This window comes from Mytilus californianus, unplaced genomic scaffold (assembly GCF_021869535.1).
Source record: "Mytilus californianus isolate M0D057914Y unplaced genomic scaffold, xbMytCali1.0.p SCAF_1, whole genome shotgun sequence".
NCBI classification, from domain to species: Eukaryota; Metazoa; Mollusca; class Bivalvia; order Mytilida; family Mytilidae; genus Mytilus; species Mytilus californianus.
In genome coordinates this window covers 106592094-106618216 of record NW_026262581.1, presented here as the reverse complement: position 1 = coordinate 106618216, position 26123 = coordinate 106592094, and the positions used below count along the sequence as shown (strand labels likewise).

The 26123-nt window shown below is 32.4% G+C and overlaps 1 protein-coding gene across 3 annotated transcripts in view; it reads right to left on the bottom strand.

Moving 5' to 3' along the window:
- LOC127729108 (TBC1 domain family member 25-like) overlaps nucleotides 1–24869 on the bottom strand; it is a 447590-nt gene extending 422721 nt beyond the window's left edge. For 2 of the 3 annotated variants that reach the window (XM_052236775.1, XM_052236782.1), the window contains exons 1-5: nucleotides 24737–24869; nucleotides 13741–13850; nucleotides 11582–11730; nucleotides 7666–7806; nucleotides 713–4321 (exon numbers count right to left, since the gene is read on the bottom strand). In XM_052236775.1, the coding sequence (XP_052092735.1) occupies nucleotides 2343–4321; nucleotides 7666–7806; nucleotides 11582–11730; nucleotides 13741–13850; nucleotides 24737–24793 (2436 nt within the window). In that variant the 5' untranslated portion in view covers nucleotides 24794–24869 and the 3' untranslated portion in view covers nucleotides 713–2342. Of the gene's footprint in view, nucleotides 1–91; nucleotides 4322–7665; nucleotides 7807–11581; nucleotides 11731–13740; nucleotides 13851–24736 lie in introns of all 3 variants that reach the window. The other variant, XM_052236767.1, reaches the window with a different exon arrangement.
- Between the last annotated feature and the right edge of the window lie 1254 nt (nucleotides 24870–26123).

The window sequence follows — 26123 nt, the reverse complement described above, 5'->3', positions numbered from 1 at the left end:
TGTTTTTTGGCCCCTTTTTGGCCCCAAATTCCTAAACGTTTAGGCAATTACCCCCAAACTCAAACCCAGCTTTCCCTTTGTGATATGGAACCTTGTAGTACAATTTCAGAAAGATCCATACACTTACACACAAGTTATTGTCCTGAAACTAGAAAAATGCTTGTTTTTTGCCCCTTTTTGGCCCCTAATTCCTAAAATATTGAGGCAATTACCCCATCATCAATCCCAGCCTTCCCTTTGTGGTATGGTACCTTGCAGTACAATTTCAGAGAGATCCATACACTTGAACACAAGTTATTGTCTGGAAACTAGAAAAATGCTTATTTTTGGCCCCTTTTTGGCCCCCAATTCCTACACGTTTCGGCAATTACCCCCAAACTCAATTCCAGCTTTCCCTTTGTGATATGGAACCTTGTAGTACAATTTCATAAAGATCCATACACTTACACACAAGTTATTGTCATGAAACTAGAAAAATGCTTGTTTTTTGCCCCTTTTTTGGCCCCTAACTCCTAAAATTTGGAGGCAATTACCCCCAAAATCAATCCCAGCATTCCTTTTGTGATATGGAACCTTGTGGTACAATGTCAGAGAGATCCATACACTAACACACAAGTTATGTCTGGAAGTTACAAAAATGCTTATTTTTGGTCCCTTTTTGGCCCCTAATTCCTTTACTGTTGGTACCATAACCCCCAAAATCCATCCCAACCTCACTTTTGTGGTATTGAACCTTGTGGTAAAATTTCATAGAGATCCATTCACTTTAACTAAAGTTAGAGTGCGAAAACCAATGTGTCTTCGGACGACGACGACGCCAACGTCATACCAATATACGACCACAAAATTTTTTTTGCGGTCGTATAAAAATCTACAATTAATGAGTTGCTTACCCTGTCATATTTTTCACAATAATTATACTGTAAATATACATCTTGAAAATTTGTGAATTTACATTATCTTTTCAAATGTTGACATGTACAAATACACTTTACTCACAAATTTTGTCAATCAAACATTATATCATTAACATATGCACAAATTAATTTTAGTAAATATTAATATATATGTATGAGCTTACAACACTGCCATTTTATTCTTCTAAATTAATTATACTTTTTTGCTCCTATCAAAGCTAATTGCATTGCTGACATGGTTGAGAAAGTCACAATTTTCATAATTTAATATATTACTCCCTAGATTTCAGATAACTAGCTATATAAAGATATAGCCATTATTTTCGATGTAAAACTATGAACAGTGGTGGCATGTTTGTTTGATTGCTGCTTGCCTTACATCCGGTGGCATAATTTTGTTGAAGTTACATGTAAGCTATTTAAAAAGATAAGAAAAATGACAAATGATCTGTGTAATACTTAGTCTGAGTTTGCTCCAATGTCTAATATCCTTTTTAAGGACTTGCTAGGGAAGTTGTTACTTGAAAATTAAACTATTATGAATTTCGAGACAGAAATTTGCTGTTTCAAGTCTGGGTCAACAATTTCCATGTTTCTATATGGACCCACTCTGACATGGGAATCATTTTCATGTTGTTTTAGTTGGGTTAATTTGTCTGTTTCTAAATAATTGCATAAGAAGTCAACAATTAATTAATAGGTAAAGGGCAGCTAGGATTTAATATGACAATGATTATATGGTCTTGACCTCTTTTCATGCTTCAGGTTAAGTTTTCAGGACTAGGTCTTTGCAAATGATTTAACCATGTCATGTTTTAAATATACATGACATGTTGCCATCATTTGTAATGCTTGTTTATTTATATTAGGAGTATATGTCAGTCTATCATTTTCACACTTCAGTTGTTTAGTTTCATTTCTAGGATCAGATATCTGTTAATGTTTGGTTTATAAGAATTATCTACAATGTATAATGAGATCATATATCTTTACAAGTGTCATTTGACTTTGATCTTACTTTCAAAGTGTCATTGGACTCTGGCCATACTTTCAAAGTTCATTGACATTCAATTGGTATTCAGATATTGCTTGGGCAGTGGCCATGGGTTAGGTGACACTGACATATATTTTTGAACAAAAAGTTCAGAGACAGAAGATTAGTTTAGTAGTTGTTGCTGGAATTGTTTCATTTAAAAGAAAAAGATAAAAAAAAGATGATCTAAGAATCACTAAAGCAAACTGGTTGACGGTTCTCAGAGGAGACTTTTTCAACAATATACAAAATGAAGGTTGCAAAATGATGAAAATTATTACACAGATAAAGCTAAAAAACTTAAGATGATGTCAGCACCAAATTTTTGCAAAAACAATTACTTTATATGCATAAATTGTACAACTGCAGCTATTGCACAACACATAAGGCATTTACACACTTTCTTGTATTTTTCGCTGCTGACTTTGAAGATAATCAGCGTACAAGATTCTGGCCTGATGAAGTACTTTGTGGACATCATGTTTTCGTACCATTTTGTCAAACAACATGGCCATCTCATCATATTCTAAATGGTTCTGTATAACTACATCACGGTGTTGTAGAAGTAAAGTTAAACAAATGAACATTAGGAATGGATTCCCACTACCAAACTCTTCAGGGGGAGGTAATTCTAACAGATTATCGTTCGTTATTACCTCAATTGAAGACAGAGCAGAATTCATACCCGAGTCATCCTGCCGTGAATCACTGAAGTCATTTTTGGAATGATTATTTTCACTTCCACTTCCTTTTGAAGAAACACTATTTGACCTGTTGTCTGCAACAGTTTTTGAATTAGAACTTTTCGAGACTGCATCCGACTGCTTTTTCAATGGTGATATCATTATTCTCTTTTTCACATTGTCAAAAAATGATCCTTTAGTTGGAGGAGGGGTCGGTTTGGGTGCCTCAGGTTCCTCACTAGATTCTAGAGAAATATAAAACTGACTCTGTCCATGTGCACTGTCATCCTCACAATTACTATCCTGACTGTTGTTCTGTTCATCACAATCGTCAGTCTCATTATTTATTTCAACTTTTAAGTCTTCTTCATCAAACTCATTGTTTCGTTTCAGATTAAAATCTTCATTAATTGCATGGTCAACACAAAAACTGCTTTTATCATTTTCTGTGTTCAATGATGTTGCCCCAACCATAGAATTATCAGTGTTCCCTACTGAATTATGTTCATCTTCTTCAGTTACAGTTTCAACAGTAGAATAAGTTCTCTCTATATCCATGCTTTTATACCCTTGAATTGGACAGGTTTCTTTAAGAGAATTGTCTATAGAAGAAGACTTGAGTATGATAGATTTTGTCATTAGTTCATCATTAACTGAAGGATAGTCTTGAGACAGCATTTTGTCCTCTAATGGTGAGTTGTCATCCGCAGACAAATTATTATTTACACTGGTAACAACACAGTTCTGACTACCATTAGGTATGTCCTTAACTTTAGAGTGAATATGTATACGCCTAGCCAATAACTGTGCATAAATGTTTTGTTTTGATGTAAATGAGGGAGAAGTTGGAGGCATGGACAGGAAATCTGGACGATAATCCGGATCAGCTAGTGCAAGTTCAAGATCAGGAGGACTTGGTGGTAATGTGCTCCACATTACTTCTAACATATACATTGAATCATCAAATGGAAATTCTCTTTTACATTCTAAAAGTAACCAACGGTAACAGAAAAACATGTCTGAAGCATTCACATTTTTAAGATAATCGTAAAAAACAGGGTCATGAATTCTGATCAAATCTTGAAGGTGCTGAAATTTGGTTTCAATAGCATTGCCATTAAACAAGAAATTTGTCCGTAATCTATTCATCAATGCACAGAAACATAAATAAGCTTGAGCTTCATCTTTTTGTATGACAAGAAGAGGGGAAGCAACATCACTCATTCCTTGACAGTATGATACCTCTGGATGTGTTACGGCATAAGTTACTAAAACATGAAATAAAGTGATGAGATTTTTGTTGTCATCACTTCCGGAATAAAACTTATGAGTTCTGTCAGTTCTTAAAACATCTTTCTTTACCAGTGTTGCTACATGTTTTATTTCCTCTGATAATGAACCATTTTTAAAATGCTCTTTCCAATGATCTCGTAATTTGTAGTATTCATTTTCCTTAGTTTTCATGTAATCAAATCTCTCTTTACCAGAAAGTCCAGCAGGAAAAATATTTAAAAGATGTCTCCATACAACCCTTCTTAAAGAGGCTTCTATTCCACCTTGATAAATACTCAGTCTCAGTTCTTCAGGTTTTACCATATGACCCGATGAATCTAAATAATTTCTGAATTCTAAATCTGTTACTGGAGACTTGCTTGGTTTGTACTTGGATTCTTCCTCACCTTTAAAACCTGAAAAATATCAAATGAACATAAAGCCTCTCAAAATAACAGTTAAAATACCTATTCTATGCCCTTCTTACTATAGAAAAGGGGCATTATGTTTCCCTGTCTGTGTGTCTGTTATTTTGGGTGCATCCTGAAATACAAATATCCTTCCCACTATACAAGGTCCAAAATTTCATTAGACATGTCACATGTTCCATAGTTGACCTAGGTTAATTAAGCACCTGGCAAGCGGTCAAGATTATAAAGATGATTTACTTCCTTTTTAAGCAAATAAGAATTAATTTACATTAGAAACAAACATGTAGTTTCCCTATTTGACGCCAGGTGGTAACTTTTTACAACTAATTTTTTTTGTACATACTAAAAATTTCCTTGCAATTGGCAAAATTTTTAATTTATAGCTCCTAACCTATTTGGGTAATTTGACATCTTTGGCTTTCAAATGTTCGGGTTAACGAGTTCCTGATGAAAATAAATCCAGAAAAGTGCTTCAGACACAAGAAATTTATAATGTGTTATTTTCATTTTCTGAACAAAGTCTATAATTGCAAAGGCTGCATTTATGACTGCTTATTTCTAAAGATTAAAAGTATAACAGAACCATTATAAACAAGAATGTGTCCATAGAATACGGATGCCCCACTCGCACTATCATTTTCTATGTTCAGTGGACCATGAAATTGGGGTCAAAACTCTAATTTGGCATTAAAATTAGAAAGATCATATCATAGGGAATATGTGTATTAAGTTTCAAGTTGATTGGACTTCAACTTCATCAAAAACTACATTCACCAAAAACTTTAACCTGAAGCGGGACAGACAGACGGACGGATGAACGGACAGATGAACGTACAGACGCACAGACCAGAAAACATAATGCCCTTCTACTATCGTAGGTGGGGCATAAAAATAAGGAGATAAGGAATGCTTGCCAATGAGTTAACTTTCCACTAGAAATCTAAGGATGAGGACGTAAACAATAAATATTATATAATGTCACCTTCAACAATGAACAAAATCCATACTATACAGTAACCTATTAAAAACTGTGGCTGAGAAAATGTGAAACAATTCAAAAGAGAAAAAACAACAATCTGATTTATACTAAAAACAAATATGGCAGACAGCAACCAACAACTCGTTAACTTAAAAAATAAATAAAATAAAAGAAGAATGTGTCTGTCACAGGACACAAATCCCCCGGCTCAAGCTTTGCTATTTCCCCAATTTAAAAAAGAGGCATAACTGGAGAACGGTAAATAACTCTGCCCGAATTCGAACTCTATCTGTGTGTTGTGGTTCTTAGCATTGTGTATGAGTTTCATAAAATTTAGATGAGTAAAACTTGTTACAGGGCAGAAACAATAAAGTGCTCCGCTGGGGCGCAGCTTGATACGACCGCAGAGGTCGAACCCTGAACAGTTGGGGCAAGTATGGACACAACATTCAAGCTTGATACAGCACTGAATTTGGATTGTAATTGAATATTTGACACAGCATAGGTTTCTGACACAGAATGAATGTGGTCCAAGAACTTAAAATTTTTTAATTTACCTATTCAAACCATATATCATTATTATTTGCTTTTATATATAAATCAGAAATAACCAATTTAAAATGGAAAATTTTAAAGAAAAAAAAGGAAAAAAAAATCCCCTCCCCCCAATTTTTTGAACCCCCTTATGATTCATCACCCCCAAACTCAATCCCAGCCTTCCCTTTGTGGTATGGTACCTTGCAGTACAATTTCAGAGAGATCCATACACTTGAACACAAGTTATTGTCTGGAAACTAGAAAAATGCTTGTTTTTTGGCCCCTTTTTGGCCCCAAATTCCTAAACGTTTAGAGCAATTACCCCCAAACTCAAACCCAGCTTTCCCTTTGTGATATGGAACCTTGTAGTACAATTTCATAATGATCCATACACTTACACACAAGTTATTGTCCTGAAACTAGAAAAACGCTTGTTTTTTTTTTCCCTTTATGGCCCCTAATTCCTAAAATTTTGAGGCAATTACCCCCAAAATCAATCCAAGCCTTCCCTTTGTGGTATGGTACCTTGCAGTACAATTTCAGCGAGATCCATACACTTGAACACAAGTTATTGTCTGGAAACAAGAAAAATGCTTATTTTTGGCCCCTTTTTGGCCCCTTATTCCTAAACATTTTGGGCAATTACCCCCAAACTTAATTCCAGCTTTCCCTTTGTGATATGGAACCTTGTAGTACAATTTCATAAAGATCCATACACTTACACACAAGTTATTGTCATGAAACTAGAAAACTGCTTGTTTTTTGCCCCTTTTTTGCCCCTAATTCCTAAAATTTGGAGGCAATTACCCCCAAAATCAATCCCAGCATTCCCTTTGTGATATGGAACCTTGTGGTACAATGTCAGAGAGATCCATACACTAACACACAAGTTATGTCTGGAAGTTACAAAAATGCTTATTTTTGGCCCCTAATTCCTTAACTGTTGGTACCATAACCCCCAAAATCAATCCCCAACTTCCTTTTGTGGTATTGAACCTTATGGTAAAATTTCATAGAGATCCATTCACTTAAACTAAAGTTAGAGTGCAAAAACCAATGTGTCTTCGGACGACGACGACGAAGACGCAAACGTCATACCAATATACGACCGCAAAATTTTTTTGCAGTCGTATAAAAATGGGACAGATGGACAGATGGAAGGATGGTCAAGGGCAACACTTAATGCCCCCATTGCATAGGGCTGTGGCATAAAAATTTGGAGGAATTACCAAAAATATTAGACATTCTGACACCATCAACCTGTATTTGAGGACCGAAACGGTACTGACTTACATTTTTAAGTAAATGTCTGGTATAAAATTTGTTTCCCAAAGAACAATAATGCATTCCAAATGAGGAAAATAAACTCTGACAGAGCAATTTACTTTGGCAGCATTGAACATAGATGAAGTGATGCTACTGATATCCTGGGTGAACTTTAACATCAAACCCAAATGTAAAGTTTTGAAAAAATAAAATTTGCACAAGTGTGTATAGAATGACCTGGACCAATGATCTCAGCGAAAACCTTGGACTTCGAATGATAAACATTGGAGTACTTTATTCCTTCTAATTTGGATTGCGTTTACTTAGTTTAATGAAAATCAGATCAAGGCATTTTATTTGTATTTGAATGATGTTACAAATGAACAGACTGAAACCTTTCATTGAAGTATACATTTTTTCCCAAAACTTCACTGTGAAGGGATTATATTGAAAAACCAGTTGAATCTACACTTGAAAGTCCAGCAGGAATTGCACTATTCTTAAATGAATCTATATAAAATTTATAACATAATAAACTTGTACCTACCCATTACTTTCTGCATTGACCTGGAAACAGTTTTACCCACTTGACTGGTCAAGGTGCCTAGAAGAGAACTGCCATCTAGATAGCCATGTGCCCTTTGTTGTGGAAAATCTACAGGTCCAATTATATCCCAGTCATCTAAACCTATAAAACAATACTTCACTGCTAATGATACATGTACATGTAGTAACTAAAATCCATTCTTGTTTCTAACTTGCACAATTTTAAAGCTTGTCTTCACTTGTTACATACATTTTGTACAATGTAAACATATCTAATCTACACATACATTTATAATAAATTGCTTCGCTGAGCTCAGCTGGATACGACCGTAGAGGTCCAACCCTGAACAGTTGGGGCAAAAATGGACACAATATTCGCACTTGATACAGGTCTGAATTTGGATTGTAATTAAATATTTGAAACATAATAGGTTTCTGACACAGAATAAACTGTAGTCAAAGAACTTAGAATTGGTTATATGATTTGAATTTATATTCAATTTTTTGCTTTGTGCAATATACTATGCTGTTGCGAATTGACCTTCCCCCTCCCAAAAAAAATTTCCCCCCCCCCCCCTTCCTTTTTTTGGCAAAAAAAAAATATTTGAAGAAATTTTCTTTTTAATTTCTAAAATCTGAAATGAGAAAAAATTGTCCCCATTCACAATTTCTTTTTTACTCCCCCCCCCCCCCTCCCTTTTTCCAAAAAAAAAAAATTCTGTCCCTCAAGATATGGTCATAATCTCAATTCAAATTTCCAATGGAGTTTGCAACCATAATTACCCATTTAAATACATCATAAAAGTCTTAAAATAGAAAATGACATACATAATCATGGCTTAAATTAATATTCCTTCATCAGCATTTTTAAATAGTAACTTCTAAAAATAAATTGACAGCTAATCACCTCAAGACAATACAAAATTTCTATATACATAATTTAAAAGCAGTGTAAGGGAGGTAATCCAAACATAACATTGTACTTTTTTTTAATAGTCCATTAACCAGGAAACCCTTGTTTTTCCCCTTTTTTGCCCCTAATTCCTAAACGGTTTGAGCCATAACACCCCAAAGCCAATCCTAACCATCCCTTTGTGGTATGGAAACTTGTGGTATAATTTCAGAGAGATCCATACACAGTTCCACAAGTTATAGTCTGGAAACTAGAAAAAGGCTTATTTGGGCCCCTTTTTGGCCTCTAATTCCTAAACTGTTAGGACTATAACCCCTAAAATCAATCCCATCTGCATTGCTTATCATGATCATAAAGGTTATCCAACAACTATCACATAAACTTACCATTAAAGGTGATTCATAAAAATGAGGTTGAGGTCAGATGAACCCTGCCAGATGGATATATAAACCAACTTTAGCTATTACCTATAGCATCATGGCAACTATCTCAGAAACTGCCATATCCACAAAAATTTAACATTGAATGAGAATAAGGTCAAGGTCAGATGAACCTTGCCATGGTCATGTACACCTTTACAAACATTCCAATGCAAAATATAGATGACATATTGCTTATTGTATCTGAGAAACAGACTTTTTATTATTAATTATTTTTCAGTAACTGCAAGTACTCTCAAATCGTACTTTCATGTTAATTTGACCTGTTATACAATTTGTAATGTATTTTTGTTATTTAATGTTTACTTATTCAGTGTTATATCTAGTCTCACTATTTTTAATATATACCACCTTTGATAAGTGTTTAGTATGACGATAAATTTTCACTTTTGTTCTCGTACTAGGAACAACAAAATTATTTCCGTACTCCATGTATACCTTACAACAAAATTATTTTTATTTACCTGTTTACGTTATTTTATTTGGCGGCATTTTGTCCAAGGTTATGGTTGTCTTTCTGATATTGTTAAACATCTAACCCCCTTGTTTTATTAATTTTGTATTTACATTGTGTCATAGATCAAATTTATTCGTTCAGTGTATGTTCACTTGTTTTTGTTAATAAAATTGATTTCAGCCATTTCAATTGATATTTTATAGTGTGTCTTTCAATGTCAGTGTTCCAGCTTGAATCTCAGGGCAGAAGGGTGCTAGTTGTCTGAAAGGGCACTTTAGCGTAATAACCCAGATTGTAAGGGCACTGTTGGACAGTGTATAAATTACCTTGAATATTGTTAGGCTCAGCTGGAGAACATTAGTTGTATTTAAACCATATTCAGAAATTAATGTGTTCTTGATGTTGGTTCCAGTAAGATTTTTTTTATCAAATTATCATACCATGAAGCAAAGCATATCATTTTGATGTTAATCTAAACAAACTTGTACATTTGGTAAGGAAAATAATCATCAGAAATTTCAATGTTTCAATAACTTATACCAGTCTATAAAAATAAACAATTAGTTTTGAAAGATGGAGTTATACATGCAAAATTGAATGTTTAATCAATTAAATTATCTACATTTAAATTGCTTGATCAATCCCCCTATAGTATATTGTTATTAAAGTTATTTATTATCATTTCAATTGTTACAAAAAAGTATTTTTAAGTGCACACCAAAGTGCTCCTAAGTAAGGAGTTTTAAAAATATAACAGGTGAGACAGGAGATGATCATATTATATTGATGCAATAATATATTGCATATATTGCAGAAGGTATAAACAGTTACTTTTTCTCCATCATTGTTAAAAATAAAAGCATTTTTGGAGTGCTCCTATAAAAGGAGGATTATAAAATACAAGAAGTAAAACAGGAAGTGGTGCAATCTTGTTATGTTCAAAGTACAAATTTCTTTGATTCTTCTTTAAATTTCATACTCATGGTTATGAAACAAAACATTTTTACCAATTTACTCAAAACTGTGTATGCCTTTAAAATTGTTTTAGATTTTATTTTTTATGTTATGCCTACTGAAATAAATTTTTTCAGGTGTACATGCTGTACATAAACATTACAAATGGATAACATGTGGACATTTAATTCTGTATTAAATATCTAGTATTTGTTCAATTATCTTAAATCCACTAATTAGCAGTAAACAATCATTAACAAAGGTGATAAAACTGCCAAAGGCATTAGGTATTTAACTTAATCCCATTGTCAGTTAATTAGTGTTACACAATCAGGTAACAATTTTACCGGAAACGCCGATAGGCATGACATTTGGAAATTTTATTTTTTTGAAAAGGCAGAGGGGTGCATTCTTTTGCTTTGGAGGGCAGAAGGGCGGGGGTAAGGGCACCAAGGGCGGGCCGCCCTTCTATTTAGGGCAGGCGGGAACACTGAATGTTGTGATGTTACACTATTGTTTAAGGTAGGGTAAAGGTTGGCGCCTATTAAAACCTTTTAACCCGCTGCATTTGTTTGCACCTGTCCTAAGTCAGGAACCTGATGTTCAGTGGTTGTCGTTTGTTGAAATGGTTCATAAGTTTTTCTCGTTTCTCGTTTTTTATAAAGATTAGACCCTTGGTTTTCCTGTTTTAATGGTTTTACACTAGTCATTTTTGGGGCCCTTTATAGCTTGCTGTTCGGTGTGAGTCAAGGCTCAGTGTTGAAGGCCGTATTTTGACCTATAATGGTTTACTTTTACAAATTGTGACTTGGATGGAGAGTTATCTCATTGGCACTCATACCACATCTTCTTATATCTATTAACAAGGAAATTTTAACATTGACAAATTAACCCCAAAAATGAAGTCAAGGTCAGATGAGTCCTGACAACCATACATGTACAGTACACTTTACTATTATCCATACACATATCCATATGTACAGTACACTACTGCAAATTTCAATACCATTCAATGGAAGGTTTAGGAGGAATAGTATTCCTGTGTTTCACATACTTCAATATTTGTTGCAAGCGAGACAATGAAAACAACATCGCGTTTCAAATATGTTACATTGTGTTTTTTTGTAAATAAAGTATTGCAAACTGAACTAACCATCATCAAAAGGTTTCAGGTCCACTTTAATCTGCAGACATGGGTCAGAGGCACTCTGGAAGGCAGCATCCATATCCCAATCAGATAACATACTCAGGTAGATCTCTTGTCCTTCATCATCTCTAGCCAGGTAACTCAAGGTAAAGTCCCTGAAAACCATAAACAGTCTACAGTACTATCACAGTCACAAATTGATGACAGAACTTCTATGATACAACAGTCTTAATAAATTCATGGCAGGAGCAGGAGGGAGTGGTAAGGATGCGGTCACATCATTACATTGTATAAATGTTTGATCAAATGACTGATTTTGTGAAATGCTCCTCTCCTCTAAATCATGATTCGATCTTGGTTACAGCCTTGACAATATAAAACAACTATCAATCAAGGATAGTATGTTTCAAACAACTTATCTGATGAAATAAAGTACAGTAAAGTGACATTGATAGTGGTGGTCATTATCCTTGATCTTTTAAGAGATAAAGAATTAAAAAAAAATCTGCAAGACACACCACTTCAAATTCAAACTACTGTGGATACATAATTATTCATGGTATACCAAATTTTGTGGATTTTGTGGGTATAAGTGAACCATGAATTTAAATGTTCAACAAAGTACATATTTTATGTAGGCTTGTACAATGTTGTATGCAGACTTTTGTTAAACAATGAAATCAAATATCCACGAAAATTGGTACCCACGAAAATAAACGAATCCAGAGTTTTTATTATTTAATTTGAAATATTTTTTAATAAAAAAACCTTCAATTTCTTTTTTACTTTTCAATACTTCAAAACTTAAAATAAACAAGCATTCTGAGAGTATTGCATGGCAATACATAGTCCCCTACCGGTTAAAAATTCATTGTAATGGAACGAAATTCTAACTTGATCTATATCTTGTCATGGTGCATTTAACTACATAAAAATATCAAGTCAATATCTTCAATCATGACGAAAAAAATTGTTGAAAACTGATTATTTAAGCGAATTTTTTATGTCCAAAGACCATACTCTGTAAAAAATCATCAGACCAGAACAAAATTCGAACTTGATCTGTAACTTGTCATGATAAAACTATATACTTATTATCAAATCAATATCTTCAAGAATGACAAAAAAAAAGTGTGGAAAACTGATTATTTTAGTGAATTTACACTTGGCCTGGGCGATGATATTCGTTAATTTTATTCCTCACTAACACTCAGGATAAATTTGGATATCATGGCTGAGGCCATGTGTAAATTTCCAACAAATCTATGGCTTCCATGAATTATTTCTTAAATGAAATATATCCTTTATCAAAAATAGATTATTATCTAAATAAAAAAGTTCACTCCATCCAAAAAAAATTTTAATATATAGCATTCAGAAAATTAGTTTATACAGAATCAATAACAAACAAACCTACCACTAAATTCTTCAAACAATTTACCAATGAAGGAACAAATCCAAAATGTCATTTATCATTAATAAAAATATCTTTTAAATATCTTTTAAAAAATGAGTTATTTTCCTTTGAACAGAAATCTAGTAATTAATAAGTATTTTGTCAAAAATTTAATTCTAGGGAAAGGGCTTTAACTGAACAAGGAGAAAAACTAAAATTGTGAAAATTGAACTTTACCTGTAATTTGTCATGATAAAACAATACACCAAATATCAAATCAATATCTTCAAGCATGTAGAAAAAAAGTCTGGAAAACTGATTTGCCAGACTGACAGATGGACGGACAGACAGACAGACGGACGGAGTGCAAACCTAAAGTCCCCTTCGACTTCTTCGGTAAGGGGACTAAAAAGCAGAATGAATTTGGAAAAATGATGAAACAAAAATAGGTTTGTGTATACCAATAGTGTTTTGGAGACTGTTAACTTCAATTTAAGTGTTTTCATTGTTTTTTTTTTAGACCAAGGTATCGTCTATTTTTCAACTTGACATGATTTTTTATCGCTCCCTTGGTATCTTTAGGCTTTTTTTGGCATGATATATATATCGTGGTGCAACATATTATCAGCAGTTTTGTCTGTAGCCCTTGGGAAAAATGTCATCATATAATTTCAAATGTAAGTGGTCATTTACTTTTTTGTGGATTAAGCATAATTTTTGCATGGATATGGGCTGTTATAAACTATCATTTAATATTACTTGTATTTACCCTTTTATGCTGAATGCACTTGCTACAATGTGCTGTAACATCTCAAATGATGTTATCTGAGGATCCAGGGAAAACTTCTTGCATTCTGGCTGCATGAAACCATCATGTTTCTGAAAAGATAAAGTACATGTATCAATAAAAATAAAGTCTATATTAATCATATCTTAATGTAGCTGAATAAAACCTTAAATGTTCATGTGCCACTGTCTGAAAAAAAAATGTTTTTGTGTGATAATAAGATCTGATTCTGTCCTGATTTTGGGACAGCCATTTAGTCGGACACTCCAATATTTGGACAAAAGTCAATATCGGTGATATAATAAGTTGGTTCACTATGATAACCCTGTTATAAGTATTCTTGAAATGGAAATTGCTAAGTGATGGATATAAAAACTCATAACAAAATTATTGATTCTCATAGGAAGATTGATACAAAATTCAGAAATCCTTGATTTGTAGAAATGCAACAAAAATTCATACATGGCCATTATTTAAAAAAAAAAATATTTATACAAGTATTCAGTAAACAGGATGTGGATTTTGTGATGAATCTGAAAAAAATGCACAGAAAGCATAGAAGCTTCTTACCAAATTTCAGGGAGCTCTTACTTGTAGTAACTGAGTAAAATGTGAACAAAATTTTATGTGACGTACATACAGACTGATGGAAGGACAGATAGACATTAACCAGGATACCACCTCCTTTGATGGGGTTGTAGGTGTAATACCACCAGTACATACAGACTAACGGAAGGACAGATTGACATTTACCAGGATACCACCTCCTTTGATGGGGTTGTAGGTGTAATACCACCTCCTTTGATGGGGTTGTAGGTGTAATACCACCTCCTTTGATGGGGTTGTAGGTGTAATACCACCTCCTTTGATGGGGTTGTAGGTGTAATACCACCTCCTTTGATGGGGTTGTAGGTTTTATACCACCTCCTTTGATGGGGTTGTAGGTGTAATACCACCTCCTTTGATGGGGTTGTAGGTGTAATACCACCTCCTTTGATGGGGTTGTAGGTTTTATACCACCTCCTTTGATGGGGTTGTAGGTGTAATACCACCTCCTTTGATGGGGTTGTAGGTGTAATACCACCTCCTTTGATGGGGTTGTAGGTGTAATACCACCTCCTTTGATAGGGTTGTAGGTTTTATACCACCTCCTTTGATGGGGTTGTAGGTGTAATACCACCATTGATTTTCCCCTATTAGTCTTTGTTACATTTGCACTTTTCAAAAAATTGTGCAGAATTTATCTTTGATTCAAATAAAGAAATACTTGGCATGAGTCAAGTTTTATCCTGTCCAGTACTACAGCATGCACAGACAAAATTTCACATCACATTTCATTGCGTATAAGAAAATAACCATCACTGGAAGTTAACCAATCAAATTTGCACCACTTTTTTTTCTGTGTACAAGCTTTAGTAACCATGTAACCTCAAGTTTCCAAAATATTCTATAGAAACACCAAATAAAACAAGCATTCTGAGAGTACTGCACGGCAATACATAGTCCCCTACCAGTTAAAAATTCATTGTACTGGAACAAAATGCTAACTTGATCTATAACTTGTAATGGTGTAAAATATATAACAAATATCAAGTCAATATCTTCAAGCATGACGAAAAAAAGAGTGGAAAACTGATTATTTAAGTGAATTTTCTAAGTCCAAGGACCATAACTCTGCACAAAATCATCAGACCGAAACAAAATTCGAACTTGATATGTAACTTGTCCTGATTGAACTCTATACCAATCATCAAATCAATATCTTCAAGCATAACAAAAAAAAAAGTGCAGACAACTGATTTTTTGAGTGAATTTTCTAAGTTCAAGGACCATAACTCTGCACAAAATCGTCAGTCCAGAACAAAATTAGAACTTGATCTGTAACTTGTCATGATTAAACAATACACCAAATATCAAATCAATATCTTCAAGCACGTAGAAAAAAAGTGTGGAAAACTGATTTGCCGGACTGACGGATGGACAGACAGACAAGACAGTCAGACGGACGAAGTGCAAACCTAAAGTCCCCTTCGACTTCGTCGGTAGGGGATTTAAAAGAATGATGCCCTGAAACACCCAAGATATATGTTTATGACTCCGAAATTTTTTACTGCAATGAAATGTAGGATTAATTTCCTACAACTGTCAAATTCAAGGGAATATTTTTTTCAACCCTTTTTCGTATGCAACCGGATGTGACGTACTATGATTTGGTGGTATTACACCTGTATAAATAATTCAACCTAATAAGAGTATACCTATTTTGATATAAAATTAAATGATTCATAATGGATTAGGCTGTGATAAGTAATGTTTGAAAAATATCTTTAATACTTATGTACCTATGTATTTAAACTAATAACTCACTACAAATGTTCTTTTCAATGTTTACATCTTGATTTTTTCCCCATTTTTAAAAATTACCATGAATTACCATTGCATGTGTTCTCCTTTCACATATTACCTTCCTTAACAACACTTTGTCAATGTCCTTCGACAAACCTAGCAAAAATCAAAGTAAGGTCAGGGATCTGTCATCAGGTGAATTATGGCCGTTATTTGCTCCTAGCTGCAGGTAAGACGTGCATGTATCAAAAATTTAAGCCATCTTTTTAAAAACAAAATATGGGTGCGTCTAAACACTGCTAAGGAGTCCTTAGTGCACTAAGGACTTATGATATGCCACTAAGGACTAGATGGGGTGCTATTACATGTAATGTCTTTTCATATTATTGTAGATATTGATATTTAATGCATAAATTTTAAATTTTATAGAAAAATAATCACAAATAAATGAGTTATTCAACATTGTGTAGACACGTGCCTGTTTTTCTTTGATGTGCCGAAAATCAATGAACCGTTAGACACGTGTCAAATTACATAACTGATTACACGGGAATCCTGCTATCTGTTGTGTTTAATCGACAATATTGGAAAAGTTGGATACTAATAAATGAATAGTTTTTAAGATTATATTTCAGTGATCAATTTTGATTTGACTTCGCACTGAATAAGTTGTTAAAATTTTATGCATGTTTTTTTTCAGATTCTGAAAGAGTATTTTGTAATTATTTCTTGTAAATAAAAGATTTGTTTCCAGAGCAATATATCTAAATTTATTTTCATATATGAAGACGTTAATCAATGTATTACTGGACAAAAACGAATCAATATGATAATAAATTTTTACTACATGCAACCAATATAAGAAAGAAGATGTGGTATGATTGGCGATGAGACAACTCTTCACAAGAGACAAAATGACACAGGAATTAATAACTATAAGTCACCGTACGGCCTTCAACAATGAGTAAAGCACATACAACATAGTCATTATTTCATACAATATCTTAAACAGACAATTTGGTTAAAAAAATACAAATCGGATTTCCTTCTGACATACTTGTTCTTCTTAAAGAAAAAATAGATTTAAAGAAATTATATTTGAAAATATTTCTGTTGGTTTTTTCAAAGATTTGTATAGTAATATCAGATACATATAATACTGTAGTATATGTCTCTGGTAATATACTATACAAACCCTTGTTGTTTTTTTTTCATTTTTACACGTGATAGATTTAGGTATAAAGTATTCAAATTATCTTGTATTACAAAAAAAATGATTATTTTCACATAATGAAAAAGCATATTTTCACATCATGAAAAAGCATATTTTCAAGGCATTCGTACGAAGCATAACCTTTTTATGTCAAAATTATATCTATAGCTCTAAATCAACACATACGAGATAATTTTCGTTAATAATGTGTTAAAAACTGTGGAACATTTAAAAAAAAACATTTGTCTCCTTTATATATTTGAAAATGAAACTTCAAAGTTCGATAATGATATTTAAACTTCTTATACTTTGAGAAAAAAAATAAGTTCGGTATGAAGCCTTTGTAAACAGCTATCAAACTGGTTGAACACTAGTGGTTTTGAATAACATCAAGGACGTCACATGATTTTTTTTTCAATTCAATCGTAATTCGTACTAAGTATGAAGCAGTAATAGAAAGTGGAAAAGCAAACACCAGGTTTTGATATTTTTTTCCGAATTTACTCATAAATTTTAATGAAACACGCATCTTTGTCGGAATTAAAATTAAAACAAAAAACGTATAAATATATCTATTCCTTTTGTCTTGGTATCTCTAAATATTACTTCCATGCTCTTACATAAAAATTTAACAAGCTGACCACACTTATTAGTTGGCGCACATCAAAGTCGAGCACAAATGGCAAATATAACTTTGTCGAGAAAGAAATAAAAAAAAAAAAAAAATAATTTGTCCTTTTAATCATTGCAAATAAGAACAACATATTTAATTATAAATTATTAATCTTTTCGATACAATTGTTAATTACTTAAAATAAAAAGATAATGATTGTTTATTCAGTTGTTATGTTATATGGCACGTGTCAATCGGTTCACTGATTTTCGGCATATCAAAGAAAAATGGGCACGTGCTTAAACAATGCTTAATAACTCGTTTATTTGTGATTATTTTTCTATAAATTTTTTTATTTATGCATTAAATATCAATCTCTAACTTAATATGGAAAAATAATACATGTAACAGCACCCCATCTAGTCCTTAGTGGCATAATATACGTCCTTAGTGCACTAAGGACTCCTTAGCAGTGTTTAGACGTACCGACAAAATATTGATCTGAACAACATTCTGATTTTATGGATGTGATAAAAATTCATCTAAAATCTTTGAATATATGTACATATTATTTAGACACTTTAAATTTTCAAATTCCAGTAGGTTTTTAGTATCTTTCTGATTTGGACTCCCTGAGTGAAAGAAATTGGTCCTACATGTATCTGTTTGTACTTACAAATGAAAAGTACTTTCAAACCTATAGTTATTTCTGAAAAGTAAGTTATACTAATAATTTCAACAAAATTTCACTCTATATCCTTCCTCCTTTATGAATAATAATTGTCAAATGATTATTCCTGTTTCTACAAATGCAAATTTGTACATTTGCTTGAAAAAATGATTTAAAAAAAAAAAGGATATTTAATCAACACTCTAAATGCAAGACAATTATGTGTGTCTATATCATAATCTAATCAGTTAAATCTGTTTATCAACTTGTCTACTTTTCAAGTTCATATGAACACTGAATATGACTATAAATATCATAGTGAAATTTTGAAGGTCAGGCAATTGCAACATTTTTGAGACTTTAAATAATTAAATATAAGCAGATAATTTTTTTTCAAGACATAATGATAGTACATGTAAATTTATACCGTAAAACTTTCTGTTTCCACTTTTTAAGATTGATAGACACTTAAATTCATACAGGTAGTTTTTTTCTTATATTTTTACCCACCCTCAAAAAAAATACTTTAAAACACAGGAAAAGATACTTGTTGAGAGGCAATCAAAAATCTAAGCAGAAAAAAGACAGACAACATCCATCACCAATAGAAAAACCTAAAAAGTTCACAAAAATGTCTGCTTGTAATCTAAATTCAACATTCATTTAAACATTACAGGTACTAATCGTTGAGAAATATGGTGTTCAAAACTCCACTACTTTTACATGTATGTGGATTATGTTGGAAGAAATCATTCTTTGGTGAATAATAAAAGCTTTCTGAATAAAAAGATAAAAATTTCTGTGGAAATTTATTTTGTTCACATTTTTTCAGGGAATATATAAAAACCTGTGAAGAATTAGGACGATAAATTATAATGAGAGTTCAGTATTTAGTTGATTGCATTTTAAGTGTACATGTATCTTCTGTCTGTAAGACACATATGATGCCAACACAGTTCATGATAAACATAGAGGAAAAAGAAAGATTCTGATGTAATGCACATGCACACGTATTATATGTATACAAACATTCTACAAAATAATTTTTGCTTGAAAACTGTAGAAGTTACAGAACAAAATATGCATCATAAATGTAAAATTTATCAAATAAGTTCAACCATCTCTCATTCTATAAATAATTCTTTAAATTAATGTGGGAGTCTCCCAAGGAAGAGGTGTTACCTGCAGTCTCCAGTAGTAATACAATCTTAAAATCAAGTACCAAAAAATACTTTGCCTATTATTATTTGTTTTTATCAAATAACATACCTTTTCAGTTTCAAATTGTACTGAACAAAATTTCCGCTGTTTATAGGAGTCCTTTACAGTCAATAAAAACATTGTTTTAGACTTCAATCCACTGCTAGTTATATTTGTTGATTATATATATGTCTACCCAGTCTAATTATGTAATGAATCAGATTTAATTTTTATTTCTAAAATAAAATTGGATAACTACTTCTTTATTATCCCCACTTGAACTTCCATCTTTGTTATGTTATATAAAATTTTATTTCAGAAATCCCCTTAACCAACATGACCAATGGCATCAGGAATTTCACTACAATGTGAATGTTTTTCTTCACTTGTGATCCCAATTATGTTTTTATAGTCCCTAACCAATGCAATCAGGGACCTTGATGAAATCAGAGATTATGTATACTTTTAACTTATATAATCTTGTTGATCAGCAATTATTTTGTTGTTAGTCCTTGGTAAATATAAATGAGATTAGCTTCAAGGTCCTCGACTTAAAGGTTATTAGCATACATTGTATGATAATGTGTTAATGCACTCGAAATATAAACTGACAAAAAAGATGACAATTCAGCATTTTGACATTTGTCATATATATATAAATGTTATCATATAATAATGTTACTTTAATTCAAAATTATTACATACAATTTAAAGAAACTGGAAAAGATAATTTAAATTTATCAATGTTCTGAATATTCTTTTTTCTTCTTCTACTTTTCCATGATTCTGAAAGATCCTTAGTCTAGGACATAAACCAGCAATAGAAATTCTAAAATCAAACTAATGCAAGTGATGCAACAACTTTACAAACAATACATACCAAAACCAAATTGTATATAAAAAAATCTTTAAGTACTCAAATAGTGTTTGTAACAGTAACATTTGTATATGTACATGTACATATATTAGATAGCAAACAGCAATTTACATATTTCCCAAAAACAGCCAAAATTACCACAATTTTTGTTAAAAAGATTTTCAACTTGATGTATATGTATATTTACATGTATTTCATGAGATTTAACATTATGTTATTTTTGCAAATTTAATTTATTTAAGTTTATTGTTACATATTAAGGAAAGGAGGAGGTACATTTTGTATGATACCTGCCATTATTTGGCCCTTGAAATTGCAAAAAAAAGTAAAATTATTCAAGCCTTTCAAAATTATGTATTTTGTTAAATCTATTGATAAATGAGCAGGTTAATATAAGATGGACACTCCAGTGCTGAAAGGTCACTTTTTATGTCACTATGTTCTACCTTCAATGACAATTTTACTCATAGTTTTCGGACAAAACAGATACACAAATGTATGAGCCATGGATTTACCGAAAGGAATATTTTACACACATTAACATCTTTGTAAAATACATTGTGTGTATAGCAATATAGATCAATATAGTGAAGCCTTGGCTCACAAACGTATATAAATATAAATGACAAGATTTCAAAATGAGGCTATTTTGAGTGGTTTTTTTTAGTTATTTTTTAACTAAATTCAAGGAGTATGAAGCCCTGATGCAAACATGTGAGACAAATTCTATAAATATAAATACTGATGTCAGACAGACTAATGTCTTACAAACATTTGAAGGATGTTATGTGGTAGATATAGAATACTTCTGATTTTCATGTTCAAGGGGCCAAAAACTTGCCCATCATTGTTGGCCTACAATCTTGGTTTTGTAGGGAAATTCTCTGTGTGCTGTGATGCAACAAGGGTTGAGAATTAACCTGTTTGGTTTACAATAGATTAAAAAAAATGTCATTGTCTCTATATTGGATCTAACTTTAAACTATGATTAGATTGTTTTTTCTTTAGAGATAGAAGAACAAAATGTTTCATTTTTTTTTAAATTCTATTTGGGATGCAGACAAGGGGATCTGTCTTTGCATTTTTGTTTTTTGTTATCTATATATGCAGTAATAATGTAAATTCAGAAATTAATGGGAATCACTGATTACTGGTTAAAATATGAGTTCTGATGTGATTGCAAACATTTTGTGAAGGAAAATTACTTCTGAAATTATGAATGCAGGTTTTAATTCTTGAATTAACAGTATTACAATGTATACCTCAAATCAGATATCTTGATGGAATATATTTCTATTGATCAATTACATATAACAAAATACTAGTTTGATGATGACACATCATCTTCTTTATAATAAGTAATTTTAAAAAACCAAGAGAAGCACTGAACAAAATAAAAATCTTTCCAACTCTAGACTAGACACATGCCAATTGAAGAAAACTGACAATCTTTTAAGAGGAAAGATGAAATTTTCATTACTTGGTGTAGACATATAAATATTGAAAGTCTATAAATTTAAATAAAATTTAAAGATAATCTGGTGTAAATAAATCTATTATTAATAGCTGGTCAAAGAGGTTATTCACTCCTTTAGAGGAACTTTATAATGTATGTACCTGTTTGTTAAAAACTCTTAATCACTACGAAATGTGTAAATAAAGCTGGTTTGATACATTTTCACAGCTTTATTGTTAACAGTACATATTAAGGGATATAAACATAGCAATGTTTGCCAAAACTGTATGCAAGAAAAATGAGCAGAGCTGTAATACACATGTACAACCTAGCACAAAGAATATAAAAATTAGAAGATGTGGAATGATTGCCAATGAGACAACTCTCCACCAGAGACTAAATGACATACGAGTTAGCCAACTATTGGTCACTGTTTTGCCTTCAACACTGAGCAAAACCCATACCGAATAGACAGCTAAAAAGGACCCAAATTGACAAATGTAAAGCAATTCTGATGAGAAAACTAACATACTGATTTATGTACAATGTACAAAACAACAAACTCAAAAACCAAATATGATACTGGTACATGTTTATAGTGTAATATTCTAACTATTGATCGGGAATATATGTATGTTCGTTCGTTACATTGTACAATGTATTTGGAGTTATATTATCTACATATACCTTGATTAAAGAATCATAAAAGCAGCATGGTTTGGGTCTTGAAAAACAAAGACATTCACCTTATAATCTACCAATAATCCTTGTAAAACACACAAATCGCCTTACAGATCATTTCAATCAGCAACAAAGGACAAGCACTGAATTACAGGCTCCTGACTTGGGACAGACACTCAAAGAATGTCTTTTAATGGGGAAATAATCAAATTCTGGCTTTAGCCCAACAAAATTAATTATCAAACAATGTCTTTTCTACAGTCATGTTTACTCAGTATAAACACCCACAATGCTAGATCAAAACTATAAATCCAACTGTTTACTAGAAAAACATTGAAAAATTTATGTTTGTTTATGATTTTTTTTACACTTTTTTACCATAGGACAAAACCAAAGTCAGAAGGAACTGAAATTTCATGTAAATACAAAAGTAAATGATTTTCTGCCAAAAGAAATAAGACATAAAATAAAATTCATTAGTACATGAACAGGTACAGTACTTGATTACAAATAAATGGGGAATGTGTCCATGGGACACAGATGATGCCCCCGCTTGCACATAATGTTATAAAGGGATATAACTCAAGAACTGTAAAAGAGACACTTCCCAAATTTGTACTTGATCTGAGTTTTGTGGTACATGTAATAAGCATTGTGTATACGTTTCATAACATTTGGTTGAAGCAAACTAAAGTAAGAGAACAGAAACGAAAAATTCAGCAATTTTTCCATTTGTAGAAGGCATAACTCTAGAACAGCAAAAGTGAAGCCACCAAAATTTGAACTTGAACTGTGTTTTGTGGTAATTAGCATTGTGTATAAGTTTCATAACATTTGGTTGAGGCAAACTAAAGTAAGAGAATGGAAATGAAAAATTCAGCAATTTTTCCATTTGTAGAGGGGCATAACTCTAGAACGGCAAAAGTGATGCCACCAAAATTCCAACTTGATCTGTGTTTTGTGGTTATAAGCATTGTGTATAAGTTTCATAATATTTGGTTGAGGCAAACTAAAGTTAAAGAACGGAAACGAAAAATTCAGCAAGTTTTCCATTTATAAAGGGGCATAACTCTAGAACGGTAAAAGTGACTCCACCAAAATTCAAACTTGATTTGTTATTTGTGGTAATAAGCATTGTGTATAAGTTTCATAACATTTGGTTGAGGCAAACTAAAGTTAGAGAACGGAAACCAATTTTGGGACGTACGTATGGACGTACATACGGACATGGACAAGGGTATAACTTAATGCCCCCTCCACTACGGCGGGGGCATAAAATATGTAACTTGAAACTTAAAACCATGTTTTTTTTACATTGCTTATGACATGTATGATGTCAGATTTTTCTATTTTGTGTTGTTGGGCTGCCTTTTCACTGTCCTATACCCAATATCTATTTCAACTTATTAATAAAAAATTTTAAAACATTTCAAGAATTAATATATAATTTGAAACAAACCATACATGTTTAATACAAGGAAAATGTTGTCTGAAACTCAAAGAAAACATTCCTTTGCTAACAATTGCTTTGACTTCCTAAATGATTTGTGTAAAACAAGTATATGTATAGTAAGAAGGCCATCTTACTATACAAATCCTTGTGTAAAAGAATAGACATTGTCACAGCAACAAAAGCAGTTCAAGTTAATGTTTGTGAATCCTTTGGGCAATACGAACATCGTAGTTGATGTTATATTTCATGTACGCTACTCAATACTTCTACCTTTGAGTCACTCAGTGAGTGACCACAATGACCAGGCGGACTATTTTTTCAATTATGGTTGTGTGAAGTTGATCTGATAAAAAAAGGTGATGAGAGATTACATTTACTGGGATTAAGAACAGGTACATATTGGTGCAGCATCAGCAACTGGTTGCAAAATGGCTAGGACTGTGGGTAAGGAACAATGTCAATTCAATACCTTTATTTTCACTCGAATGACCTCTCTACGTTCTGTTATTCCATAAAACCCTGACATATTGACATGTAACTTTCACGTCAGAGTTGTCATCTGTTCGAACAGTAGCTCCAGCTGATTAACGTCACCCATCAGATACCGGAAGTCACAATTATTATTCCAGGTTGTCATCGAGTTTTCCTGGAAAGGGTAAATCTGCTTTTACTGTGTAAAAATATAGACAAAAAAAATAATAAAAAATAACAGTGATAAAATTATACATACCAAATTATAAGATTTTATACAATAGCAACAGTATGGTACACTTAAATATGTATGATATTACAATAAGTTATCTAATTGCTGTCCTGTGTTCCCTACTACCAGAATGAAATAACCCAATAGACTGGTTCAAAATATTATCAGGATACCAGTTTAAATAGAGGGTCTATTCGGGTGAACCCAGGTTTACAGAAGTTCTAAAGGCAAATATAAAACTGCCACACCCGACTTAACATCCGACATTTTTTTTTTATTATTATTCCTATTTAATAAACAAAAGCATACTAACATCTTCAACAGTAGTAAAAGCTCACCAAATAAACAAAATATTAAATCCTAAAAAAAATATCTAAATTCACGGATATAGTAACTCGGAAAAAAAACAGGAACACTATTTACCACGATTTAATTTAGCCAGATTGAAATGGGGTCCTTTCAAAATAAGTGTAAAGTTAAAACAGTGGGATAAACAAAATATGTTTATATATGAATAATAAGACATGTAGGGTGTACGCCAATGAAATTGTCTAGTATAATAAAAATCACTACGGTAAGAAAGGATATTTTGAAGGAGTTTATTGTTGTGTAAACTTGGTCCACTCACTCACAACTATGATAAAATGTCACAGGTGCAAGACGAGATTTAAAAAAATATATACTGAATACACGAACAGGGATGGCTGTGCTCTTGACAGAAAACCGCCCTGGCGGGGTTATATGATAAGGAAGGACGACTGAAATCGAACACGCATACACATAACTATTCCCGTGAAATCTTTAAGGAATCTCAGGTTCGATCATCGGTAAACGAGAGAGCTATTTCACACTCCTTTTCCTATGGCATTACTTGAAAAAAACAAAGCCTAATCTTGTAACATAGCCGGACTTACCTGAAATGGGGTGTTCAAAATATGTAGGTACACACAGGGAGTGCATTTTTCAAACAAACACAAGAACATCTATAAAGCTTGTATAGACCTAAATTCAAAAGTTTGATTAATCAACATTCAGGAAAACTCAAACACAAATAAACTTTTCAACTATGCACTCGAAATTTTCCAGAAAAAAAACAGAATCATCACGTGAGCAATTTGAAGATTCACGTAAAATTTGCGAATTGCTTTGACTT